At 49.8% G+C, this 24,043-nt stretch overlaps 2 protein-coding genes across 7 annotated transcripts; one reads left to right on the top strand and one right to left on the bottom strand.

Annotated features, from left to right (window-relative positions):
- Positions 1-236: 236 nt before the first annotated feature.
- Positions 237-4,763, bottom strand: ten1 (TEN1 subunit of CST complex). Of its 5 annotated transcripts, none has more exons than XM_088927958.1 (4): positions 4,746-4,763; positions 1,726-1,828; positions 1,408-1,565; positions 237-1,036 (listed from the first exon to the last, which is right to left on the bottom strand). In XM_088927958.1, the coding sequence occupies exons 2-4, from the start codon at positions 1,812-1,814 to the stop codon at positions 900-902; spliced, it is 384 nt and encodes a 127-aa protein (XP_088784084.1). In that variant the 5' UTR covers positions 1,815-1,828; positions 4,746-4,763; the 3' UTR covers positions 237-899. The 5 variants fall into 5 exon arrangements, with proteins under 5 accessions (XP_088784084.1, XP_088784083.1, XP_088784081.1 ...); XM_088927957.1 differs by lacking the exon at positions 4,746-4,763 and adding an exon at positions 2,340-2,351; XM_088927955.1 differs by lacking the exon at positions 4,746-4,763 and adding an exon at positions 1,925-2,087.
- Positions 2,233-23,214, top strand: acox1 (acyl-CoA oxidase 1, palmitoyl). 2 transcript variants are annotated; one of them, XM_088927954.1, is made up of 14 exons: positions 2,233-2,715; positions 5,066-5,225; positions 14,512-14,672; positions 15,647-15,754; positions 15,879-15,998; positions 16,547-16,662; positions 17,070-17,239; positions 17,332-17,494; positions 17,587-17,777; positions 17,868-18,047; positions 18,783-18,888; positions 18,975-19,118; positions 19,969-20,175; positions 20,829-23,214. In XM_088927954.1, exons 1-14 carry the CDS (start codon positions 2,445-2,447, stop codon positions 20,877-20,879), a joined length of 2,148 nt encoding a protein of 715 aa, XP_088784080.1. In that variant the 5' UTR covers positions 2,233-2,444; the 3' UTR covers positions 20,880-23,214. The 2 variants fall into 2 exon arrangements, with proteins under 2 accessions (XP_088784080.1, XP_088784079.1); XM_088927953.1 differs by lacking the exon at positions 14,512-14,672 and adding an exon at positions 8,990-9,150 and having other exon boundaries at positions 2,374-2,715.
- The last annotated feature ends 829 nt before the right edge of the window (positions 23,215-24,043 follow it).

The following is a 24,043-nucleotide window of genomic DNA, read 5'->3' as shown; positions in this document are numbered from 1 at the left end:
CTCAAGACTGAGATACCTGCAAAATTATACAAAAAATATTCAATACGGAGGTCAGAACGAAAATCACAGTAAGGACATAAACACTGCAGGCTGCTCATCATGTTGCTTTTTGGCAAAAGAAAAACTAACTAGTCACCTCATCAATACTTATAACTTATAACTTATAACATTATACATATAACTGTAATAAAACTTTTTTTTCCTTGTCATGGTCTGAAGACCATGCAAAACTGCGCTTTTAGATTTTTACTGACAGTTTAAACCTTTCTTTTATTTAAAAAAATACAATAATAAAATGAGCTTATGCAATAATACAGAAAGATATGCATTTACATCAATTTTCTACAACAGCATCAAGGATTACAAGCATTACAGGATCGCTGGAAACACAGAGGACATCCCAGGCTCAAATTGACCCCAGACCTCAAGAGCGTGGAGGCATTAGTGCTAACATACCATTGTGAATATAATAACATTCTCGTTGGATTGACTACAGGCTGCTCTCCTTCATGTGAGGCATTAACAACTGGCACACAAAGCTGAAGATCCATCCAGTCCATATGGCACTTTCATTTACACAGGTAGGTATTTCAGCTAGGCTATGCAGGTGGGCATTAAGAATCCTGTTCTACCAGACAAGGCATGCTGCAGAAAGGAGGTCAGTCTGCCCCTGTTCATTCACTGCCTGCTGCTTTGTCAGTCCTGTTGCACACCAGCACTCTAACTCTACAATAACCCGGAGAGCAGACGTGTGCAGTGACATGTCCTGGGTTTGCCTGTCCCATGACCCCCTGAGGAAAGGGGTGTTTCCAGCCTGCGGTGGGGGTGATCCCAATGGGTGCATCACGGCAGGTGAAGCCGCCCCACCCTCTGGGTCCTGGTGCAGGTGTGGATGGAGCTCAACAGGCTGTGTGGGCCTCCCCGTCTCTTTCCCGGAGGTAGTTCCTCTGCTCCACGACGGCACGCTGCAGCAGGGCCACGTTCACCCCGTCCACACAGTTCAGCACCCGCGCACGCACCATCAGGGCGCCACCTGCTGGGGAGCAAGGGGAAGGGCACTTCGGCATCATGGCATGGGCAGGGTTTCGCACAGGTCATGGAGAAAACTCACCAGCTACGGTTCGTAATGTCCAGGGAATAAGGGACTTAGTTTAAAGTCTCATCCAAAGGACAGCGCCTCTTTCTGCACAGTGAGAGGTCAACATACAGAGACACGGGTGGGGAAATTCTGGTCCAGGAGGAAGAGGGCTGGTCCACCAGCAGCACTTACAGTATCAGCCCACTTTTTCCTGGGTTCACAATATTTACCTTCAGCTGTGACGTGTCTTGCCTGGCCCTTACTCATCGGTAAAACTGATACTGATCAGGTTTGAAACCCCAGGCCCCTCATCCTGGTCTCCGACTCACCTCCTCTGCTCTCCAGCTCTCCCAGTACAAGATACTGAGCTCCAGCGATGGCCTGGAAGGGCTCCACAAAACCAGTGTGGATAGTCACCTGGTGCCGGGTTGAGCCGTGCTGACTGCAGAGTACGGCCTCCGACAGCTCCGCACTGTAGCTCTTCAGCCTGGAAAGTTTTACTTGTGATGTTTATATACCGTTTTAGCAGTTTTTAAAAAAAAACATTAAACTTTAACATTAAAAATAAGCATTATTTAAAAACAAACATTACAAACAGGGATGTTCTATCCATATGTGTGCCTGCATGAACAAGAACGATAACCTACCTGCCGTAGGTCCTCACTGACATGCCCTCCCTGACTTCTCCTGAACTGATTTCCCAGGGAAAGTGGAAAACACCGGGCGCAGGAAGCATGTTTTCAACACGAACTGGAAGAAACAGCGCTGTCTTTATTGTATCGTTTTTACCTGATCAAATTCGTCTTTTAATGTCTAGGCATTATAATGTGTTATCTTAATGTTTACCTGCCTTTGGCCTTTCTTTCAGAACAGATGTATATCCACTAAAATGAACAGATGAGCCTAGTAAGATTCCACCTTCTGTCTTTTGTATTCTTGGTGTTGCCAATCATTATTATCGATCGCGGTGCCGGTCTCACGGCGAGAAACCGCTTCCGCCTGTGCGCCTGGGTCAGCTGACAGCTCCCAAGCCATGTGACGCCTAGGGGCGGGAGGTTAGACGCAACCGTCGAGTGCCATTGGGCCGTGGGCCTCTCCATCCCCCGGAACTGCAATCTGATTGGCTATCACGTTTAACGCTCGTATAGAAAGCTCTTCCTGATACAGAATGCCAACCTGGAGCTCAGCGTGGTACGCCTGTAACAGGGTTGAATTTGGTCACGGGTGGTCTCTAGCGGTCGAGAGGGGAGAGGGGACTCACCTCCTGGCGTGTTGTCCTGTTCCGGAAACACCTGTCAAAGAGGCCTTGCCTTTACTTGTCCAAAGCCCAGCCCAGCTGATCCTAATTGGACAGTCCAGTTAGTGTATGTCTGTGTTCCCTCCCCGTCTGAGGCCTGTGTGGGGGGAGCTGTCATTGTGCTCAGCTCAGGGGGTTCATGAGCGTTGCTTTGCTTTCCACAGTGCGACTGTAGGTCCCAACCACACAGATACATCGATTAGTAAAGAATACGCCCGGAACGAGTCCGCCATGAACCCCGACCTCCGCAAAGAGCGAGATAATGCCACTTTCACGACCGACCTGCTGACGTACATCTTGGACGGGGGAGCGGAGAAGACGCAGAGGCGGAGGGAGATCGGTGAGTTCGGGGACGGGGGGAGTGACCGGCTTGTGTTGTGCACCCCGAAAACAAACACCTCGCTTCCCACCACCCCGGGGAAAGAAGCTGAGCTCCGTGCTTGGTGATCTGGGTATTGTGCTGGGCCGGGCAGGCTTCGTATCCAATTCGGTATCCCCAAGAAATCCGTATGCCCCTGGAGCGAACGAGCTCCATCAAACTTCCCGGGATCTTTAATGATGTCGGCCGCTCCTGCGTATGAGGAAACAGATCAGGGGGGAGCCCGTCGTTTTTGTGCGTGTTTTTATCGGTCATCGGTGAATTGACTGCGTTTGCGTTAAATTAGGGGTGAGACTACTTTAAAAATAATCACCGCCACCCCATGGAAGACGGGTAACGCAGACAAAGGCGGGGGGCACCTCCTGCCTGTATGAGATGAATATAAAAGGGCTTTCGTATGTGAAGGATGAGAAAATTCACGCCGCTTCCCGAGGCAACGGTCTCCTCCTTGTGCGACCTGAAAAACTTTCTGACACAGCAGCTCAGATTAGCTGGGTTCCATGTCCGTGAGGCGATACAGTGTCGCTAGGTCAAGTCCGACTGTGGACCTTCGTTGCACGCAGACGTTCCGGTGAGGCTATCCTAAACGGTCCCGAAGAGCTCTGCACGTAGGCAGGGACCCCCTCTGTGCCCCACCGGATAGCAGCCCTGTCCGGGGAGCCAGGCGGAGCTTCCCACAGCCGGACACGCACTGGGGCCGCCTGAGCGCAGAAGCAGGGCGATCATTGGGATCGGGACCCGCGACCCTCTGGTCCAGGGTCCAGAGCCCTAACCGTAACTCTAGCAGCATTGCTTGGATACTGGCAGTTAAAAATTAATAATCTGAGAACCAGGACCAAGGTTGAGCGGTTTAGCATTGTAATAAAAAATAAAATGTTTGTCACAATGTGACCTCCGGGCTTTTGGTACAACTGCTTCAGACGACATCGCTGTTGTCCAGGGTTGATTAGGAGGAGCTTTCGTGCCCCAGAGTTCTGGTTAACAGAATAATCAATGTTCAGATTTCAGTGCCAGCATTAAAGCATCACAAGCAAGCAGTCAAGAGCTTTAATCCTTCTCTCCCGCTAACAGTGACATGAGAGACACAAGGCCACGTCGGTCGGTAGCCTTTAGCAGTTCAGACCAGGGTGATCAGAGAACACGCCTGCAAAAATATCAAGAAACATGGGTTTGTCCACAAGTTTCTAAATCGGTTGGAAGTGTGATAGTCCTACAGAGGAAAAACACAGAAATACCAAAGCTGATAAACTGTGCCAGGAATCTAAAACGTCTGCATTCTTGTGGGGTGTGAATACCACATACAGTTTGGGAAAATAATAATAATGTCACTTGTATGCCCAGTAAAGCAAGATAATTGTGCAACTTTTATGTTTGTACTTGCACGTCTCTAAAGCCTGTGAATTGTTGGCTGTACTTCCAGTAATTGCTGTGGAGTTTGTGATAAACCCAAAATATCCTAGCCTATTCATGCCTGCAGTTAAAAGGGGACAGTTTCAGTAGCATAATATTAGTCTGTTGCTCAGATTACTCCATTCAATAGCAATTTGATTAGGCAATGTAAGGTGTAAATGCAAAGCAATGCATCCTTTAAGCTGTGGTCCTGATACAGATGGGTGGTGCGGTGGTTCTGTGGCTCAGGATCTGTGCCTGTGGCTGGAAGATTTCTGGTTCAAATCCCACAGCTGGCAGACTCCGTTGGGCCCCTGAGCAAGGCCCTTAACCCCAACTGCTCCAGGGGCGCTGTACAACGGCTGACCCTGCGCTCTGACCCCAAGCTTCTCTCTCCCTGTCTGTGTGCCTGTGTGTCTCATGGAGAGCAAGCTGGGGTATGCGAAAAGACAAATTCCTATTGCAAGAAATTGTCTAGGGCTAATAAAGTGATGTGATGTTGTGATGTTATGTTAGATGTACAGTGCAGGTACTGGGCACTGAATTGTGCAGTCAGCTGCTGCTTCTTGTGGCTCATCAAAACGTTCTCAGTTTTGACTTACTTTTTATTTTTTTCTCTTTACGGTGGCACAGGCTGGTCTTGCCAGTCTCGTTCCAGAAAGTTGTGTCTGTGTTCCTGTATTTTGAAGAGAGCAGAGAAAACGAAAGGGATATAATTTAAACCCAACCATAAGAACGTAAGAAGGGCCCAGTCGGCCCGTTGATCCTGTCTGGCTGCAAGTTGCTGTTTGTTATGAGGACCTCATCCAGCCCTTTTCTTGGAAACAGCCAGGGTATGAGTTTCAACGTGAATGTATACACAGTATAGCTCTGGGGTGATACTGAAATAAACAGTTTGTTTTCGTCTCCCTTCTTCCTGCAGAATCGCTGGTGATCAACGATCCCGATTTCCAGCATGTGGACCTGAACTTCCTGTCCCGGAGCGAGCGGTACGCCGCGGCGGTGAAGAGGAGCGCGCAGATGATCATGAAGATGCGGGAGCACGGCATCTCTGACCCCGAAGAGATCTACTGCTATAAGAGGTATGGCGGCGTAGTGGGAGCCGAGCCCTGGCCCACAGGGCCTGTGGCTGCACAGCGCCACTCCTCGATGCGGGATGTGTCCCGGCGTTCTGCGGTTCCTCGTGATCTGCTGGATAAATTGATCGGGTCTCTGCAGGATCAGGTCTCACGGTTATGGCCTGCGTGGGTATCTTGAATGGCTGCTTTGCTGGGAGAATGGCTTTCTGTGAGCTGCAGACCTGCTCTGGCGTGAGGTGTTTCCTGTTTGTTACTGTTGGTCGAGTGAAAATTAAAGTTTATGTAACATCTGAAATACTGTCTTCATATGTGTAGGCAGTTCTCCATTTACTCTGTGTTAATTTGCACATTTTGGGGGGTGACCTACAGTACCTCAAGAATATATATAATATATAATGCCAGTCCTTCACACTTATACAGTTCTGGCTGTGGCTAGGATCTTGACGGAGTGCTTATGACAATACACTTTTCGTGCATCCAGTCCAGGTACGTCTGTGAGCATATGACACTATGTGTCATCATTTTTATCTGGAAGTTTGGCCCGCTGGTTTAGAGTGGACCTTTAGCACACTCCCCTAAAACATGCATTCTCATGGCAAACAAATTCTTAATTTACACAGCTCTTGCGGGAAAGTATCTGGTGCATAAATGGAGAAATGCCTGTATACACAGTATATCTGCTTTTTTGCTTCACCAGTGCAATTCATGCAAGAAAACCCAGCTTCTCGGATTCGAAATGGTCAAACCAAAAGTCTTGCTTCCATTACCGACAGTCTGCTTTCAAAACATCCCACCAGTGAGCACCAGGGCTTGTTGTGCATACTTGGGCGATTAATAAAATCATAAAGTGAACCAGTTCTGTGGAGTCAGTCTTCAGAGTGAACTCGGCTTCTCAGAAGGTGGATAAGCGGGGCACGGGGGCAAGCCCTGGCGCCCAGGAGTGATCTCTGGAGTGTGTGCACGCAGCGTGTGCGAGCGCAGTCAAGCCCTTGTGTCGACGGGGATGTGTCTTTCTAGGGGATGAAGAGGCAGAGGAAGAAGGAGGAGTGTTGGAATCTATCCATTTGTGTTTTGATGGCTTCTCCCCTGATGACACTCTGTACTTTTCCGCAATTCCGCATTTCTTGCATAATGGCCACTGGGAGCAAAGACGATCGCTTTCTTCCCCCAGAGGTCTGGTCAGTGGAGGGCAGAGGATTGCCCTGGGGGGGGGGGGTACTGCCCTGGGGGAAGGTGCTGCAGGACACTTGGGCCACCAAAACTGTCCAGAAAGTCTTTATTTACAGTCCACAGGCGACGCAAATCGCTCCCTCATTGAGTAAGTCACTGGAATGGAGCTTCTTGCATTTGTTATTCTGAGTTTTGCATCGCAGAAGATCCCAAAGTGCTTTTCATACAGGGGGGAGCCCAGTTCCCAGTTCTAGTACAGCCCCCATCTGGGGGAGACACTGCTGCCCACTGAACAGCAGGTCAGGGGGAGGAGTGAGAAACTGCTTCACTGGCTAAATTAAGGGGGGGGCAGATTATACAAGCCCGGCTGCAATCTTATAAACACTCGTGGGCTCTTTAATGAGGGCGTAATCAGGAGCTCAGTTTTGTCTATTCTTCACCTGACCAGTAAAACTGGAAAGTTAGCGCTGGCAGCCGTTAACACTGGTACTCTTGTGAGTGTTGTGTTTCAGGGTGTGTAAGAGGAATAATAGTTCGTATCCTGATTTTCAGGGGCTTTTGTTTTTTGTTTTGTAATTAATGTCTTTTTCTTTAACCACAAAACCTGGAATCCCTGCGGAACCATGCTAACAGACATCCTTGTGAGAGCTGTCATGTGCGCAGGTCCCCAGCAGTGGTGCTGTGCTGCTGGCGGCTGCAGGCATTGAGTGAGAAACCCTTACACTGCCCCCCCCAGCCACAACCAGAGTTACGAACGGGACTTTCCAGCTTCTTTGTCCGAATCCATGGTGCGGACTGTTGGCTAGTGCACACGGTTCTCTGTGCCTGCTCATTTTCTTGGCTGGCTTTTCTGTTTAGCCTTGGGTACAGCTCCCCGCAGGAGACTTGTATACCTCGTCAGCTTCCACACAAGCACTGTTTTCTGGGGAAAAGACGTATAGAAAAGCACTTTCTTATTTTCATGTGTTTTTTTTTCTTCAAAGCTCCAGGTGGGGAGGGCTTTTGATTGTATTTGGGATAAGAGAGCAACGTCCATCCATTTTCTAACCTGCTCTATCCGGTACAGGTTCCTGAGGAAGCCGGAGCCCATCCTGGCAAGCAATGGGCGCAAGGCAGGATACACCCTGGGCAGGACGCCAGTCCATCATAGGGCACACACAGACACAGACAGACACACTCACACCACGGCCAGTTTCCCCAGAAGCCAAGTCAACCCAGGGCACTATTTCACACTCACGGCTGGAACTGGGACATGGGGCCACACTGAAACTGAAAGGCAATCCGTTAGGATGGAGAACAGGAGATGGTGCGATCCCGAGCAGACATCCCAACTGGGTGGCTGAGGCCCAAACGCTTTTACAGGACACAGAATGAAGCAGGATGAGACTTTGGACTTGCTTAGCTGCTTAACTACCTAACCGGCAAGATGGGCTGAACGTTCTCCTGGCTTTTCCATTGTGTTCTCGTCAGAACCTGCAGCCTATTATGTTCCGAAGTCTTGTGTTGAAAAGCTTGAAGCTAATATTTCTTTAATCATGATTACATGTGACCCTTTTAGAGGGTGTTTAGATTTTAGCTACCTGTAAAACAAACTGTTTAACCTTAACCCCCATCACCTAATTCTGATTCTGTGAGGTGCCTTGTTTAAGCTGTTAACTAATACCTCTGAGCGTCTCCTTCAGTTCCTGCTGCTCCATGTGCTTGTTGAAAAGGGGGGTGGTTCTGTGACGGACTTTGAACCAGAGGCTGTGTTTGCAGTTCATGGCTCACGCTGCAGGGCAGGGAACCTCTCCAACTAGGGCAAAAGTGATTGTTGGCTCGGAACTGTGTCAGGGAGCAGGGGCGTATTGCAGAGAGCCTGACTCAGCAGTGGCAGGAGACCAGCTCATCCACTGTTCCCTGCCTTTCACCTGCTTTTCCTCCGGGATGTCGGGAGGAGACAGTTTCGTACTGTACGAAACAGTCCATTGAAGTCTAGCTAAATGCGTTAGTTTCTTTCAGAACGGTGAGCTTTGATTGGAGCGCAGGAAGAAGCTGCAGGTAGAGCTCAGGATCTGAACAGCACTTTCTAATGGTCACGGTTAAATAGGACCTATAACAATGGTATTAAGTTCTGAAAGTCTCAAAATCCTTTTATTTTAAAAAATGAAATCGCAAAAACAAAATATTTTGGCGAGCATTCTAAGTGAAGCAGGTATTCAGCTCTACTTTGTTCAAATGCCTATGCAGTGCATAACATAGCCTTAACTGTGCAGTAAAGATTCCGGTGCAGGTGAGGAAGGAACTGGTTTATGCAATGTCCTGTCTCAGGCATGCCTCAATGGCCAGGGACTCTGTGCTCAAAGAGTATTTCAAAAGAAAGAAATTCCTTTTGATTGAAGTACCAACTGGGGCTTGTCTGCTGCTCAGGGGTAAGGGTGGGTCCACCTTTCTAGCTCGGTCTGTGGGAGTGAGGAAGAGCTCTTGAGTAGCGTGATTTGGCAGGTATCTTCTCTACCACCAACCCCTGAGTCCTCAAATCAGGGACAAGCTGTGCCTGGATCGGTCGCTGTCGCCGTCGCGGTCATTGGCACTGTCCGTCTGTCTGTCCCTTTTAGAATCTGGAACGGCCAGGAACACGAGGTGCTGGGCCTGCACTACGCCATGTTCCTCCCAACCCTGCAAAAGCTGGGTGACCCCGCCCAGCAGGAGGAGTGGATACCGCAGGCGGAGACCTTCAGGGTCTTGGGCACCTACGCACAGACCGAGCTGGGCCACGGTCAGTCTGACGCGGAGGACGCAGGGAGATTTGTTGGCAGCGTGATGGGAGCTGTGGACTCTTTTAGGGACAGTTTTGAGTTTGTGGTCCATGTTAGCAGGTTGTGTTACTAAGATGGTACCCGGTTCTCATTGTGGCATAGACTGATGGATAGGAAGTTCTTATAACTCCTCAGGGAATTGTAGTTTTGTATGGGAAATGCAGGCCTGGCAGGGAGTTTCTCATGTGATTTGTTGTCCAGGGTTAAACCAGTGGTGCTACACCAGGGGGTTTTAGATGAAAACTATGGGCAGTGGACAAAACAATCAAAACAATTAGATTAATGTGGGACACTGAATGCATTGAAAGAGTGGTGCCCCCTACAGGTGAGTCTCATGCAGTAATTAAGCATGAGTCATATATAAACCTAGCATTCTTCTTATGGTCACCTGTAAAAATGCTGGTTGAATATAATTATGGACAGCATGGCTCCAAGAGGAGACTCTGATGTTGAAACACAGCTGGCAGGAGCTTCAGCATGGTGAGGTGCAAAGAACACAGGCAATGAGCTACCGAGCAGTGGAGAAGAGTGATCAGATGAACCATCCTTCACCATGTTCTCTACAGCTTAAAGCCATCTTGAAGAACACTGCATGAGCTCTCTTGTGCAAGAATAGTGCCACAACCCTCCAGTTTCAGATACTGGCAGATCCTATGCCACAGCCCTCAAAGGCCTTACTGGCCACACAGGGTAGCCCAGTGCCCCCTTAAGTGACTTTACACTGGTGTTCGTATTTTTTTTTGTCCACTACCTGTAGGTTTCTTGTGTGTGTTTGAGAGGGGTCCCTAGGACCCACACATTCATTTCATCTCCCATAATTATTACCTTCAAAGGAATAGAAGGTGCCTCTGACACCTTTGCTACGTTTCAGTCTGAACTCATTCTTCTAACTACAGTGAGGCGATTACTGAGGCTCCTGGCTGTCGGCTCGCCAGGTGGTCTCCCTGCGTGTTAAACCAGAGCCACGTCTTGCTGTGGAACCTCACATGAGCGAAGGAGAGGAAGCTGAAATGCACAGCATATCCAGGAAAAAATATTTAGAAGCAAAAATCCATTTCCACTTGCGGTTTCCAAATCAGTACCTTTCTTTCAGATCTCTAGTCCTCTCCTCTCTCATTTCCCCAGCTAACACCCCTGCCTTCTCTTGGCTCTGTGCCCCCATCCTTGGCTTCACTGGCATTTTTAATCAGTAACTAACCGATAACCAACCATTAACCTTGCCTCGTCCTCCCCAAGTGATCGAGGATTCATTCGCCTTTAATGAACCGCGGGTGACACCGTCGAGTCCCGGCTCCTCTGTCTCGGCAGCGCCAAGCCAGCTCTGCTGCCATGTGGCTGCGCGGTTGTTCGGAACCAGAGATGGGTGCTGCAGCATTGGCGTGATTACCTCTTTGGCAGCAGCCCACTGCCTCGCCTCCACATCCGCCAGCAGCTATAAAACAATTTCCTGCAGGGCGCTGTCCCTGGGCTGTTGTGGTGATGATGATAATGATGATTAATCACGTTTAAAAGTGGCTTCTGAATGGGCTTTACAGAAAAAAATGATTTGATAATGATAATGATTTGATATAGGGGGGGGAAAAAACATCTGAATAAAAAAGAAACATGTGGGCGAAGGCCCTGCGCTGTGACCTGTAATAAACCTTGCTAACAGCTGAAATCGCTTGGACAGAGTTCAGAGAGAGAAGTGGACTTGTTTGCACTAACAGCGGGGAGTGAACTCAGCAGGGTGGCGATGTCATTTCAGAACATCGGGTCAGTAAAAGAGCAGCAGAAACTCGGATCGGTTCCTGCACAACAGCTTTAAACTCTCAACCAACAAGCTAGCGCTCTATCTGAGGAAGTGTCTGAGTGGTTCTGACTTGCACCTAGCGTCTTGCAGAGAGCATCTGGGGGTTTATTGACTGACTTGTTCTGGTGACACCATTATAACTGATTCTACAAAAAGCCTCATTATCTCCACATCAATCACTTGAACACTAGGGCCTGAAGCAAGCAGGCAGGGTTTGACCAACAAGAGCCTGATTTGTCCTGAGGAGGCCATGTCTGCTGTGGTTTGTTCCAAGCTGCAGTGTTACTGTCGGGGACTGTTGCTTGTTTCCGGTAGCTCAGTGCTCCTGAAAGTGCTCCTGGCGCTGTGAGCTGGGTGTTGTGCCTGAGTGGGTCAGGTTTTGTGCAGAGACCTGGGGTTTCACAGCTCAATCAAGCAGTTCTGATTTGCTGAAGAACAAACTGCATCGCGTTTTATCCTAATACTATGGAAGCCCGTTTCCGCCAGGGAGTAAAACAAAAAACGCGCTATGGTATCTTGCAATTCTGACTTTGTATCTCAGAATGCCGACTTTAAATCTCAGAATTGGGACTTTATATCGCGCAATTGTGACTTCATATCTCAGAATTCCGACTTAAAAACTCAGAATTGCGACTTTATATCTCACATTTGCGACGTCAAAATGCCCACATTTCATTTTCTGTCCTTTTTTTTATTGTAACGGATTCGGGTTCTAGGGCTTGTGCCCTCGCCGCTCCTACCCTAGTTATGCCTCATTGCATTGGCTCGAACCTGAGTCTTGCCAGCTGAGCTAAAGAATTTTTAGTAAAAAAGGAGTTGTACCAAAATTAAAAGTCGCAATTGCGAGATATAAAGTGGTAATTCTGAGATATAAAGTCGCAATTCTGAGTTTTTAAGTCACAATTCTGAGTTTTTAAGTCACAATTCTGAGATACAAAGTCGCAATTGCGAGATACCATAGCGCATTTTTTTTTATTCCCTGGCGGAAACGGGCTTCCATATAATACAGACGTGTTTCTGCAGTTTTTCAGAGCCAGTTCAAATCCATGCGTGTATATAGGTAGCTGGTGGTAGTGAGTTCCTCCTGTGAGCTAGAGTTCCTGCAGGGTCCTGTATAGTTCTGTCCGGCCCTCACTGTCACAGAAGAGAAGACAGGTGTTCGATCCTTAGTACAGATACAAGTAGAGCCTTATTCCACTCCAAAAATAAAAAAAATTGAAAAACAAAACAAAAAGAACAAAAGAAAAATGTGACATTTCTGCTGTTGAGCCTTCCTGCAATTGTGTTCTTTCGGTCTGCGTTTTGGCGTGGCCTGAACTTCTGCTAGTTCTGTTTCAACTGGCACGCTGGCACAGCTGCCCGCTCAAAGACCTCTACCAATAATGATGACAAAAAAGAGCAAGTCCTCCCCTGGCCTGAGCACACCCCGGTCACCCAGACACGGGCAGCGCCACTGCCTCTCGGACACGGCGTCTCCGAACACACTGGGGTAGACGTGCCGAGATACGGGCGGCACAGCTTTCCGAGGGGCGAATGTTTTTTCCCTGCTTTTGCATTGATGTGTAGTGTTTCATAGCCGTTCAGGGACGCCAAATATGTAATCATAGTGGCTCTCTGAAGGCACCAGTTCTGTAGGGTTTGGGCATTTACTGAGACAATTATTAATTGTAGCAGTAAATCACAAAATTGATTCTTTTGATGGCTTTAGAATCCAACCATGCGACATAACTCAAACAACGCACACACACAGGTACTAATACACGAGGATACATTTATTAATACATAGAATATGCATGTAAACCTAACAGATCTTATCGAGAAGGTTATCAGAATACAAAAGATATATATTCAATCAGTTACGAAGTGTTACATATATCAAGAGGACATACGTTCAGTATATCATTCATTAAGACCGTTTCGTAAATGAACTTGGTTACAACTTCTACATTAGATACTCAAAACAAGTACATAACTCTTAGGAATTAAATTGATATCAACTGGTTGGGATAACAATTGAATTCTCGAGCTGTAATGCATTGAAGTTGAATACTCATCCAATTTCTGGGGATTCAGATCTCCTGCAGGCACAAACAATCAGCTGCAGGCTTGTTGCTGTCCAATCCGCGCTCTCTGGCTCCGTGCCAGGCTGTGCTGTGCGGCTTGCGACGGTGCGCTGCTGATGCTCACTGACCGGCTAGTTAGTGTTGGCTTTAACTAGCAAAGTTTGTGCACAGGAGAAAAGATGACTGTGGATCCCAGCAAGTCAGGAAGAGGACCGGTTCGTTCCTGATGAAGAGCTAGTTCTGAATAGTGATTCAGCTGTCCACAGTTCTGACCTGTCCACGAGGCCTGCTGCTGGTTACTCTCTGGCAACCTCCACTCTAGACTCTTAGAACAAAGGAAAGTTCTGGCACTCGGACACACTGGCCGTTCCGTGGTTGTCCGGGCTGAGTCTCGGGATGGTCAGGAGGCGCGCTGCGAGAATGTCCTGCCCTTGGGAGCCTTCTGCTCCTGGGCCGTCCTGCCCTGGAATTCTCCTTTGAATTCCCTTTAGAACAGTCCACAGAATCCTCTCCAGAATCTTACTGAATCTCCCGAATCTGAATCTTGTTGAATCTCTGAATCTCCAGGCCTGTGTTGCCTGTTTTTACCTGGAGGAACTTCAGCTTGTTGATTGGCTGAAAGTTCCATGGGCATCAGAGTCCCACGTGGGTTACTCAGCCCTACCAGTCCCTGATTGGTTGATCAAGGTGAGATATGAGACACTTAGTCCTGACACTTAGGAATGCAGTCCAGATGTCCATCCGGCACTCCCTAGACTGATAGGCGCCAATGGATGACCATTGATCATGATAGCCAGACTTAGCTAAGTGCATCCCCCTTTGGGAGCTGTCCTAGGAAACCTTAAATCACCCTGCACTAATGGTCTCTCTGTGGCTGCACCACAGAGATGAACAGAGAAATGGGGCCTCATTTGGGAAGCTCAGAAACACTTAATTCTGCCTTATTATTAAGCCTCACCGCTACAGATGTAATCCGCGCTGAGTTGTTTTCAGTGTGATTCTGTGAGTCGGAATCTGGTGACGGATCTGAAAATGTCTTTTGTGAATCAACCCCTCACACAGCGGCACGGTACGATGGATTAATTGGCACTTGCTTGCACGACTCGCTTTCACTTACCGCCTGATCCTTTTTTTTGTCTCCCTCTCTTTCCCCCGTGCCCTTGCATGCCATGTGATCACGAACTCGGCGCGTCTCCCTCCCTGCTCCTCGCTACCCCTCTTGACTCCTTCCTCTGCCTTGATGGGTCCGGCCCTCGTCCTCGTCTGTAATCTCCTGCTAATCCCCCCCATCTCCTTCCTGATGCCCCTACACCCTCTTCCTCCTCCCCGTCTTCAAACCTGTCCTGTTCTTATCTTATCCCCTGACTTCCCACGTCATCCTCACCTTTACCTCCATGGATCCTCCCCTACTCGATTCCTTCGCCCTTCCTTTCGTTCCCCACACTCCCCCCCCGCCTCGGACCCAGCTGTGTGCACCGCGGGCGCCCCGAGCCCCTGGACCTCCACCTGGGGATGTTCCTGCCCACCCTGCTGAACCAGGCCACGCCCGAGCAGCAGGACACCTTCTTCATGCGCGCCTGGAACCTGGAGATCATCGGCACTTACGCACAGACCGAGATGGGCCACGGTACGGTACGAGACCCCGACCCGGGGGGCCGCGGACCTCTGTGGGGTGGCAGCCCGGGCAGCAGAGAGCCAGGAAGCGCAGCGGAGCCTGGCGTGACGCCGTGCTGCTCTCCCACAGCAGGCAGCATGCCTTTGAGCCTGTGCCCGCTGCAGTGAAGGGCTGCTCCTCGTCTGCAGGGTTTTGCATGCTGTCTGCAAGAGCAGAACACTACCTGAAGGGGCTGGGCTGTACAATGTGCTTCCTACCGCCAGCTGCTTAGAGCCATGAAGTCTGCTGGTGTTGAGATTTCTGTTCTAGGGTTCTCTGGGGCTCAGAATGATAACGGCAAAGCACACGGCGTTCCGTCACCTCCAGGCGTAGCGCCGCTGTTGCAGGGGAGTTTGGCACCGTGCGCTCTTCCTTGTGAAGCATCAGGTTTCAGAGGGCGGGGCGGTGGGCTTGCTAGCCCGAGACGAAGCGGCCCCTGCGTTCCCGCGGGGAGCCGGACCAGGACGGACAGATCCTCCTCCTCACGGAGGCTGGAAGAAGGGATGCCGCTGAAAACGTACAAGAGGAGAAAAGGAAGGACTTGTTCAGTACATGGGGAGACGAGATGTTCACTCAGGCTGTGCATATTTTGCGACGGAAATCGTGCGGCTACATTATGCTTTGCACCACGATGTTCGTTCTTTCACCTTTAATCTGAAAACAAACACTAGTACCCCCCGAAGTGTAATGCTTTTGGAAACTGCTTGGCTTAAATGCATCTTCAGTTGCTAAGGATAGTTATTTTTTTCCGTGAATGTATTTTGATATAAGAAGTGCAGCTGTATTTTTTTGTGAAGTATGTGTAGGTCTTTTAATTTTTGCGCATCTAGTGCGATTACATTCCAGGCCTGCTTCCCAGTTTTAGCTGATGAGCTGCGGGTGAGGGTGAGAAGCTTGTGCAGGACCTGTGTCGGTGCCGTTGTTGGGAATGTCGCTCGTTTTCGCAGGCACTCACATTCGCGCTTTGGAGACGACCGCGACCTACGACCCCTCCACTCAGGAGTTCGTGCTCAACAGCCCGACGGTCAGCTCCATCAAGTGGTGGCCTGGAGGACGTGAGTAACCTCGGCCCCCCCCCTGACCCCTGACCTCTGACCCCCCCAACCCCCTTCTCTCGCTCTGCCTCTCCACAAAGCCCAGTGCTCGGGAGTCAGCTGTCTGTCCTGTCCCTCTCCGCAGTGGGGAAGACCTCGAACCACGCCATTGTCCTGGCACAGCTGTACACCCAGGGGTACTGCCATGGCCTCCACGCTTTCATCGTGCCCATCAGGAACATGAGCACACATGAGCCCCTGCCGGGTAAGGACGGGTTATATCAAATCATGCCAATCGCTGGGTAGAGGAGCTCTGTCACGAAGACCGAACTATAAAATATTCAGGAGAGAAGACTGATAAATTTGCTGACTTCATTGTAGTGTAGAAATATGAAGAAGTGCGTGCGTGCGTGTGTGTCCAGGTGCGCGCTTCTGTGCTTGTGTCCAGGTGCGCGCTTCTGTGCTTGTGTCCAGGTGCGCCCTTCTGTGCTTGTGTCCAGGTGCGCGTGCGTGCGCTTGTGTGCGTGTGTGTCCAGGTGCGCGTGCGTGCGTGTGTGTCCAGGTGCGCACGCGCGCGCTTCTGTGCTTGTGTCCAGGTGCGCGTGCGTGCGCTTCTGTGCTTGTGTCCAGGTGCGCGTGCGTGCGCTTGTGTGCCGGTGTCCAGGTGCGCGTGCGTGCGCTTGTGTGCCGGTGTCCAGGTGCACGTGCGTGTATATGTGTGTCCAGGTGCGCGTGCACATGCGTGTGTCCAGGTGTGCGCGGTCCTCCCTCTCTCACGGCAGTCTCTCTCCCTGCCTCTCCGCGTGCTGCCAGGCGTGGTGGTGGGCGACATCGGCCCCAAGTTTGGCTTCGACGAGGTGGACAACGGCTACTTGAAGCTGGAGAACGTCCGGATCCCGCGGGAGAACATGCTGATGAAGTACGCCAAGGTCAGCCTCCCCGTCCGCAGCCGTCCATAGCCGGCCCTGGTGTGTGAGCAGGGAGGACTGGGCAGAGCCAGGAATCGGCAGTTAGTAAGCCAGTGTGCGCTGTAGGACGGTAGGGATGCCATACCAGTTTGACTGTGCAGTTTTATGTCTTGCTTGCCGTGTGTGCTGGTGAGAGAAAAATTAAAAAAGTAAAATAAATACACCCTGTTTTAATAGGTTTACCTGCCACCTGACATAGTTGCTTGCTTTCACTCCAGTCCAGCGCCCCCAGAACGGTTTACCACAGTCCACTATAGCCCCCCACAGTCCAGCGCCCCCACTATAGCCCTCCCAGTCCAGTGCCCCAGAGAAGTTTACCCCAGTCCACTGTAGCCCCACAGTCCAGCGTGTCCTCTCTCTCCCTGCAGGTGGAGCCCGATGGGACGTACGTGAAGCCGCCCAGCGACAAGCTGACCTACGGCACCATGGTGTTCATCCGCTCCATGATCGTGGGGGAGTCGGCCCGCGCGCTGGCCAAGGCCTGCACCATCGCCATCCGCTACAGCGCCGTGCGGCGGCAGTCCGAGCTGCGGCCCGGGTAGGCGAACGGTTCTGCCCTGGCCCGTCCGCTGCGAACCGGGTCCCTGGGATCTTCCTCACTGTTCTCCGTCTCCCCCCCCCCCCCCTCAGCGAGCCGGAGCCGCAGATTCTGGACTACCAGACCCAGCAGTACAAGCTCTTCCCTCTGCTGGCCACCGCCTACGCCTTCCACTTCGTGGGGCAGTACATGAGCCAGACCTACCACCGCATCACGGGCGACATCGACCAGGGCGACTTCAGCCAGCTGCCCGAGGTACGCCCGCCCGCCCGCCGCAGCGCCGTGTTCGCGTCCCGTCCCGGCCTCCCCGCGGCCGCCGGTCCCTAAGGAGTGCCCTCTCTCTGCAGCTGCACGCGCTCTCGGCGGGGCTCAAGGCCTTCACCACCTGGGCGGCCAGCGCTGGCATCGAGGTGTGCCGCATGGCCTGCGGGGGGCACGGCTACTCGCGCTGCAGCAGCCTGCCCGACATCTACGTCACCTTCACCCCCACCTGCACCTACGAGGGCGAGAACACCGTCATGATGCTGCAGACCGCCAGGTACGCCTCTTCCTCCTGGCGTGGCCTTTCCCTCCTCCTCCTCCTCCTCCGCCCCCCTCTTCATCGCTCCGTCTCCCTCTGTGCCCGCAGGTACCTGGTGAAGAGCTACACGCAGGCCAGCGCGGGCGAGCAGGTGGGCGGGACGGTGTCCTACCTGAGCGAGATGTCCCAGCGCCGCCTTCAGCCCCAGCAGGTGTCCTCCCGGCCCACGGTGGTCAACATCAGTGACCTGTCCAGCCTGGTGGAGGCCTACAAGTTGCGGGCCGCCAAGTGAGTGGAGGGGAACGCCCTGACCGAGGGACGGGTGTGGCATGGAAGTGCGAGACACTGGGAGAAAGGGAATAATAATAATTCCCTACACTTACATAGCGCTTTCCTGGACTCTCCACTCAAAGAGTCCAGGTAATGGGGATCCCCTCCACCACCACCAATGTGCAGCCCCACATGGAGGATGCGACAGCAGCCAGAGTGCTCCAGTCTGCTCAACACACACCAGCTCTCAGTGGGGAGGAGAGCAGAGTGATGAAGCCAGTTCAGAGATGGGGGTTATTAGGAGGCCAGTGGAAAATTTGGCCAGGACACTGGGGTAACGCCTCTACTCTATTCAAGAAATGCACTGGGATTTTTAATGACCACAGAGAGTCAGGACCTTGGTTTTACTCCCTACTGGGCCCACTAACAGCTCTTCCAGCAACAACCTTAGCTTTCCCAGGAGGTCTCCCAGCCAGGTACTGGCCAGGCTCACTCCTGCTGAGCTCCAGTGGGCTGCCAGTGGTGAGCTGCAGGGCGATATAGCTGCTGACAAAAAAAATGGAATGGAGGCAATAGGTCTTTCTCACCTCAGATGCGTCACAGATGACAGATCTCTTTTTTTTCTTTCTGGACACATTCTTATTCATTTTAACGCTGCGGAACACAAAAAACCTACTTTTTTAAATCACTGTGGTGCGCCGGTATTGTGAAATAATAGGTGGGCTCCAATCTGCGCCCCTGTGTCTGTAACAGGCTGGTGGAAATGGCGGCGAGGAGCCTCCAGGGGGAGCTGCAGAGGCGCAAGAGCAAGGAGGAAGCCTGGAACGGCGCCGCCATTGACCTGGTCAGAGCGTCCGATGTAAGTGAGCGTTTCCAGTGCTCGGTACCCTGCCTTGGATGGCCTTGAATGACTTGATGTTCTCCCCCCCCGCCCCTCGTCCCCAGGCACACTGTCACTACGTGGTGGTGAAGCTGTTCACGGCGAAGCTCGGCGAGGTGGGCGACACGGCTGTCCACTCCGTCCTCGGCTCCCTCGCCCTGCTCTACGCTCTGCATGGCATTACCGTGCACTCTGGGGACTTCCTGCAGGTAACGCCACCCGCCTCCTGCTGCTGCAGGGCTCGAAGGGGAGCTGCTGTCCCAGTGTCTCGGGCCGGCGATTAAAATCTCAGTAACAGAATAAATTCAGTGATTTTGCTGATGACGAATCAAGTGTAAAATCGTGAAACTCTGTGAGAGCGCTGTCTAGTCGCCGTGCCATCATGGCTGCGGGCGAGAGTGAGAGTCGTGCGCGAATTGTAACGTGAAAACAGCCCTTCCTGCTCACCAGTCTCTGGAAGCAAATGAGAGACACAGTCTCCTACCAACGTTAATTACTATAAATGTGTTTTAGTTGGGTGGCAGTTCGCTCTTTTTTTGCAATACTTAAAAGTATCTAAAAACATGAAAATATTTACTGTTAATATAGTAGCAAAATTTGCTTGGCCTGAAGCATGTTTACAGTCTGCCGTTTTTACGTCGTCAGAAGTTTTGTTGCCTCGTTGTGAATTGCAGGCAATTATCGCAATATGGCGCCATGCACACATGGAAACTTGGTCTCTTTTGTGATGTAGATTGGAGGTTGTACACATGGAAACTTGGTCTCTTTTGTGATGTAGATTGGAGGTTGTACACATGGAAACTTGGTCTCTTTTGTGATGTAGATTGGAGGTTGTACACATCACTGTGTACTTGGTAGTTTCATGGTGGTGGGAAATATGCTCGTCACTGCCGATTCATTTTAACCCCGTAAATGTAAAAACGGCATCGCAGTTCCCCTGTAATCCTGTCACGTACCGCTGCGACCCGCGTGCATGACGGGCTCGAGTGTGTGTGCGCTGGGACACAGGGGCGTGTCGGTGTGTGACCCCTGTGCGTCTGCTGCCCCCCTCCCCCGCAGGCCGGGCTTCTGAGCGTGCCTCAGGTGGCCCAGGCTTCCCAGCAGGTGAAGGAGCTGCTGGCCCAGATCAGGGTGAACGCGGTGGCGCTGGCGGACGCCTTCGACTACCGCGACGAGATGCTGAACTCTGTCCTCGGGCGCTACGACGGCAACGTCTACGAGAACATGTTCGAGTGGGCCAAGAAGTCGCCGCTGAACTGCACGCAGGTCGGTGTCGCTGGGTGGGCCTGGTTCGGAGGACTGTGCGGGTGGCTTTTCTGAGCTGAATGGTTCTCAGACTGGTTATTTACTGGCTCTTGTCTTGTACTGTGGGAGGAATTTGAACGTGAGCGTATGATTTGTGCCATGCATTTCTGTAACTACATCACAGCATGTTGAGTTTAGTGCTGTATGGGGACAAAGTAATGGGGACTGTGCAATACATCATAGCAGTTTAAAAGTAGCGCATATTATGATCTAGTTTCCAAAAACGTTGCGCAACCTGTATGTTTTTTGTAGAATAGCATTTTGAACTCAAACTTCAAATCACAACAGACATTGTGTATGTATTTTTACTAAATGATGCAAACTGGCTTCGTTTGGTGTGCCTTTCCAAGGAGCTGCTGACACCAGGGTGGATCCAACTCCTGTTGCATAGTAGTTTGAGACTGTAATAACCCTGAGACGTGTAATTATGAACATGTCCTGCGCTATCCCTGCAGTTTGTAGGAGGACCTGGGAAAACCTTGTCTAGCGCTTCAGTCCGCCGAGCGCAGTGAGGAGCTGGCTGTAGTGGAGTGATGTGAAATTAAGCCTGAGCTCTGGGCAGCTAAGGCAGTGGGCTCACGGCTGTGCTGAGTGTGTTTCCTCTTGCTTCTCAGGTTCATGAATCCTACCACAAATACCTGAAACCCCTGCACTCCAAGCTCTGAGCTGCCCAGTGCGAGGTCTGCAGCAGACGGCACAGAATCCCCTCCATCAGGATGTTGCCCTAGCAACACCGTCATCAAAGAAGCGAACAAACCTGGACTGGAAGCCGTCTGCCCCTGGAACTGGAACGGTTGTCTTGATCAGCCAGCGGCCCCCTCTTGTATTTTTCCTATAATTCCCAGAAGCCCATGGTGCTTCTGTTACTGCAGATGGGGGGTAGGAACAAGCGCTGTGACCAGTGAGATCACACCTTCAAATCAAAGCACCTTTCTCTCTCGTTTTTTCAAGCGCACTGCTGTACCTGCCTTTTTGTCCTTCTTGGCCTTTTTGTCCTTTCAATTACGTTCTTTGTTCCTAAATCATTCTTCTGTTGTTTTTTTTTTGTTTCTTCAAATGGCCAGTTGAATTTCTGTTTCCAGGGTTAATTCTGATCATTTTGAACTTGCATTCCGCTGAGAGTGAGGGTATAAGACCTAAGGACAGGAAACGCCTCCTAAACCTGCTGCAGCTTCCTTTTGGTATTTAAAGTATTTTGGTATTTAAAAATTAACATTTCATAAACGTTCTGCTATTCTGGACAGGAAGCAGGTTTTGGACAGGCTTTTCCCAGTTTAACTATCTGGTCTGGGATTGAAGAATTTCAGTAGTTTTGGCTGTAGATTTCTATCAGAAGTGTTAAATCTGGCATGACTACTTGTCCCACCAGATTTAACATGTATGTCCAAAGCAATAGGAAATATTTCTTTGGAAATATTGCTGAGTTGCCCTGGACATGAGGAGCACGTTTTAAATGGATTTGCAATGATAACAACCTTTGTCTTAACACTTAACTGTGCAGCTCGTTAAGCCATTGGGATCATTTAAGGCCAGTGTCCTGAGATTCATCTTGGGTAATTAATGTGAAACGATTAACTGTTTTCATAGCTGATGCAGCTACTGCAAGGTTTCACTGAGCCTTTTCATGTGAGCTCATTTATCTAGACATGGTGTATTTTCACAGGCATGCTCCGATAAATGTGCAATACAGTCCGTTCTGCAGTAACATGATAGTTGAGTTCCTGAAGAATCCTGGATCATGGAAATCTCTTAATAACAATAGATTCAATGGGAATTGAAGTGTTAGGGGAAAGATATTTAGGAAACACCATCTGGAGTGACATTTTCCTATACAAGTAATATACAAGGTTGTATATTACTGTGAGCTCTTTTGTTTTATGTTATGAAAACAGTGTTTAATTGAGATAGTTCCAGTAGGGAGCTGTGTCAGCATGTGTAGGCTGCAAAGGAACAGGTAGAGGTTAATTTCATGCTGAAAGGAAAAGAAAAGAGACACTAGGTTTCAGCTGTGGCGCCTTCAGGTGCCCAATGATGTTGAGATAACATCATCCAGGAATTCAGCGCAACCACGGAAACGCTGAAAGAGTTGTACGTTACAATGTGCATCGCCTTTGTTGCTAAGCGATTGGGAAATGTAGCAGTGGGGGTTTGGAAGACAATGATGAAAATGGAGGAGGATTTTACAGTTTAAACAACCTTTAAAGTGAAAACCTTTTCGGTTCAACACATTTTTAGTGTGAAGAACTGTTTCTCAAACGTAATTTTACATTGACTTACCATGCTGCACAGAGCAAAAACAAAAACTCAGACCTAAACAGTACAACTGATGTCAGACTCTTCTTCTTTCAGCACAAGAATATTGTCTTAACCTTTTTTTCCCATATTGTTAAACACTACATTAATGATCTAGAAAGTGATGCCACTCTTGCCATTGAGAGTCAGGTGTTTTTAAAGGAATTGGTTATGCAGTGTTGTGATGACCCAGTAAACACAGAACGGCTTGTGCCTCAGATATTACTTTTTAAGTAGTGAAAAGCCAGGCTGATTTCACAAACTGTTCCTCACTGATTATTGTGAAACATTAAGCCCTAGCTTATTAAAAAGAACAACCTGTTTTTGTAGTCTCGACGGTTTCATTTCTAACAGAAGTTTGTGTCAAATTGTGAACTTCATCCTTTCTCTGGTGAGAATCATGGTTTCATTAGTTACATTTTGAATTTTTAATCAGTCATTTTTATGGTTATTTTTCCTTCTGCTTCCTCACCTCTTTGAATCCTGACTGTTTCTAGCCCGTCATTCACAAATTCTTCAGTGACTTGTTTATGTAATTGTGAGAGCTTGATTTGTTGCCTGCAGAGTGGTTAAGATTGTTTTTGAAACATGTTAATAAAAATCTAGGGTCACATTTCATGGGTTACTGATATTTAATTTAAAAATAAATCATTTTAATCACGTAGTCTTGATTACATGTGCATTAATAAAGAAAAGTTACAATTAAAACGTCAGTCCTCTTTTTTTTTTTACAGGCATTAGGACGCCATGTTTTGCTGATGAATATTATTACCGTCTCTTAAACGGGATTATTACAGCGTTCAAGCCTGTTTTGGGGGTGATGAGAACAGCAAAGATTACAGACGAGTACATTCCCATCTGTCCCATGTACAAGTTATTAGCTAATTGACTTCAGGCTCGCGTTCAACCGTTTCCCGAAAAGTAAAACCCGTGTATTGACTTCAACGACCGTTTGTCACTCCCAAAAACCTCGCACTCGCTGTTCAAAGATGAAAAAGTCTCGCACACGCTTACGTCTAGGGTTACCGCATGTAGAGGTTTTGCTGGACTTGTCTGTTTTTGAGGGCGCTATCCTCTGTTCAGGGGTATTAAATGTCCCGTGTTTTCCACGGATGTCTTGATAGTTCAGCACTCCTCGATAACCGCGCACCTATTGGTCATTCTCCTCTCTTCCTGAACTGTGAGGTATTCTGTCACAGATGAGGTCTTGCAAGTTCATTTGTCTGCCTATGCGCATCTTTGTCGAGGTGTACCGCGACGGGCTCGGCGCAGACGGAGAGCAAGAACTCGGGCTCTTCTAGCTCAAGCAGTCGGCGCTTTATTAATCGGACAGGTGTCCGGCTCAGCAACTACCACACAAGAACTGAGACAAGGCAAAGCACCTCCCAACACACTAGGGTCATTTCGGGGACAGATACCTGGGATAGGGTGGAAAGTGGGCACAGGTATAAAAGGGGTGCAAAACTGGGGGATAACTATTTCACAGTTAGCTGGGCAACCTCACACAGTGTACAGCCGTTCCGGGTGGTCAGCGGCG

The sequence above is a fragment of the Atractosteus spatula genome, chromosome 11 (genome assembly GCF_055471065.1).
Source record: "Atractosteus spatula isolate fAtrSpa1 chromosome 11, fAtrSpa1.hap1, whole genome shotgun sequence".
NCBI classification, from domain to species: Eukaryota; Metazoa; Chordata; class Actinopteri; order Semionotiformes; family Lepisosteidae; genus Atractosteus; species Atractosteus spatula.
Note: the sequence above shows the minus strand (reverse complement) of the source record. Positions and strands in the feature narration are given on the sequence as shown.

Excerpts from the sequence above, each read along its gene's own strand:
- acox1 (XM_088927954.1), top strand. The coding sequence starts at position 2,445 with ATGTCTGTGTTCCCTCCCCGTCTGAGGCCTGTGTGGGGGGAGCTGTCA. Across the intron at positions 2,716-5,065 it reads GCAGAGGCGGAGGGAGATCG|AATCGCTGGTGATCAACGAT; the intron begins GTGAGTTCGGGG and ends TTCTTCCTGCAG. Across the intron at positions 17,778-17,867 it reads ATGATGCTGCAGACCGCCAG|GTACCTGGTGAAGAGCTACA; the intron begins GTACGCCTCTTC and ends CTGTGCCCGCAG.
- ten1 (XM_088927958.1), bottom strand. The coding sequence starts at position 1,814 with ATGCTTCCTGCGCCCGGTGTTTTCCACTTTCCCTGGGAAATCAGTTCA. Across the intron at positions 1,566-1,725 it reads TCAGTGAGGACCTACGGCAG|GCTGAAGAGCTACAGTGCGG; the intron begins GTAGGTTATCGT and ends AAAACTTTCCAG. Across the intron at positions 1,037-1,407 it reads AGAGCTGGAGAGCAGAGGAG|CAGGTGGCGCCCTGATGGTG; the intron begins GTGAGTCGGAGA and ends CTTGCTCCCCAG.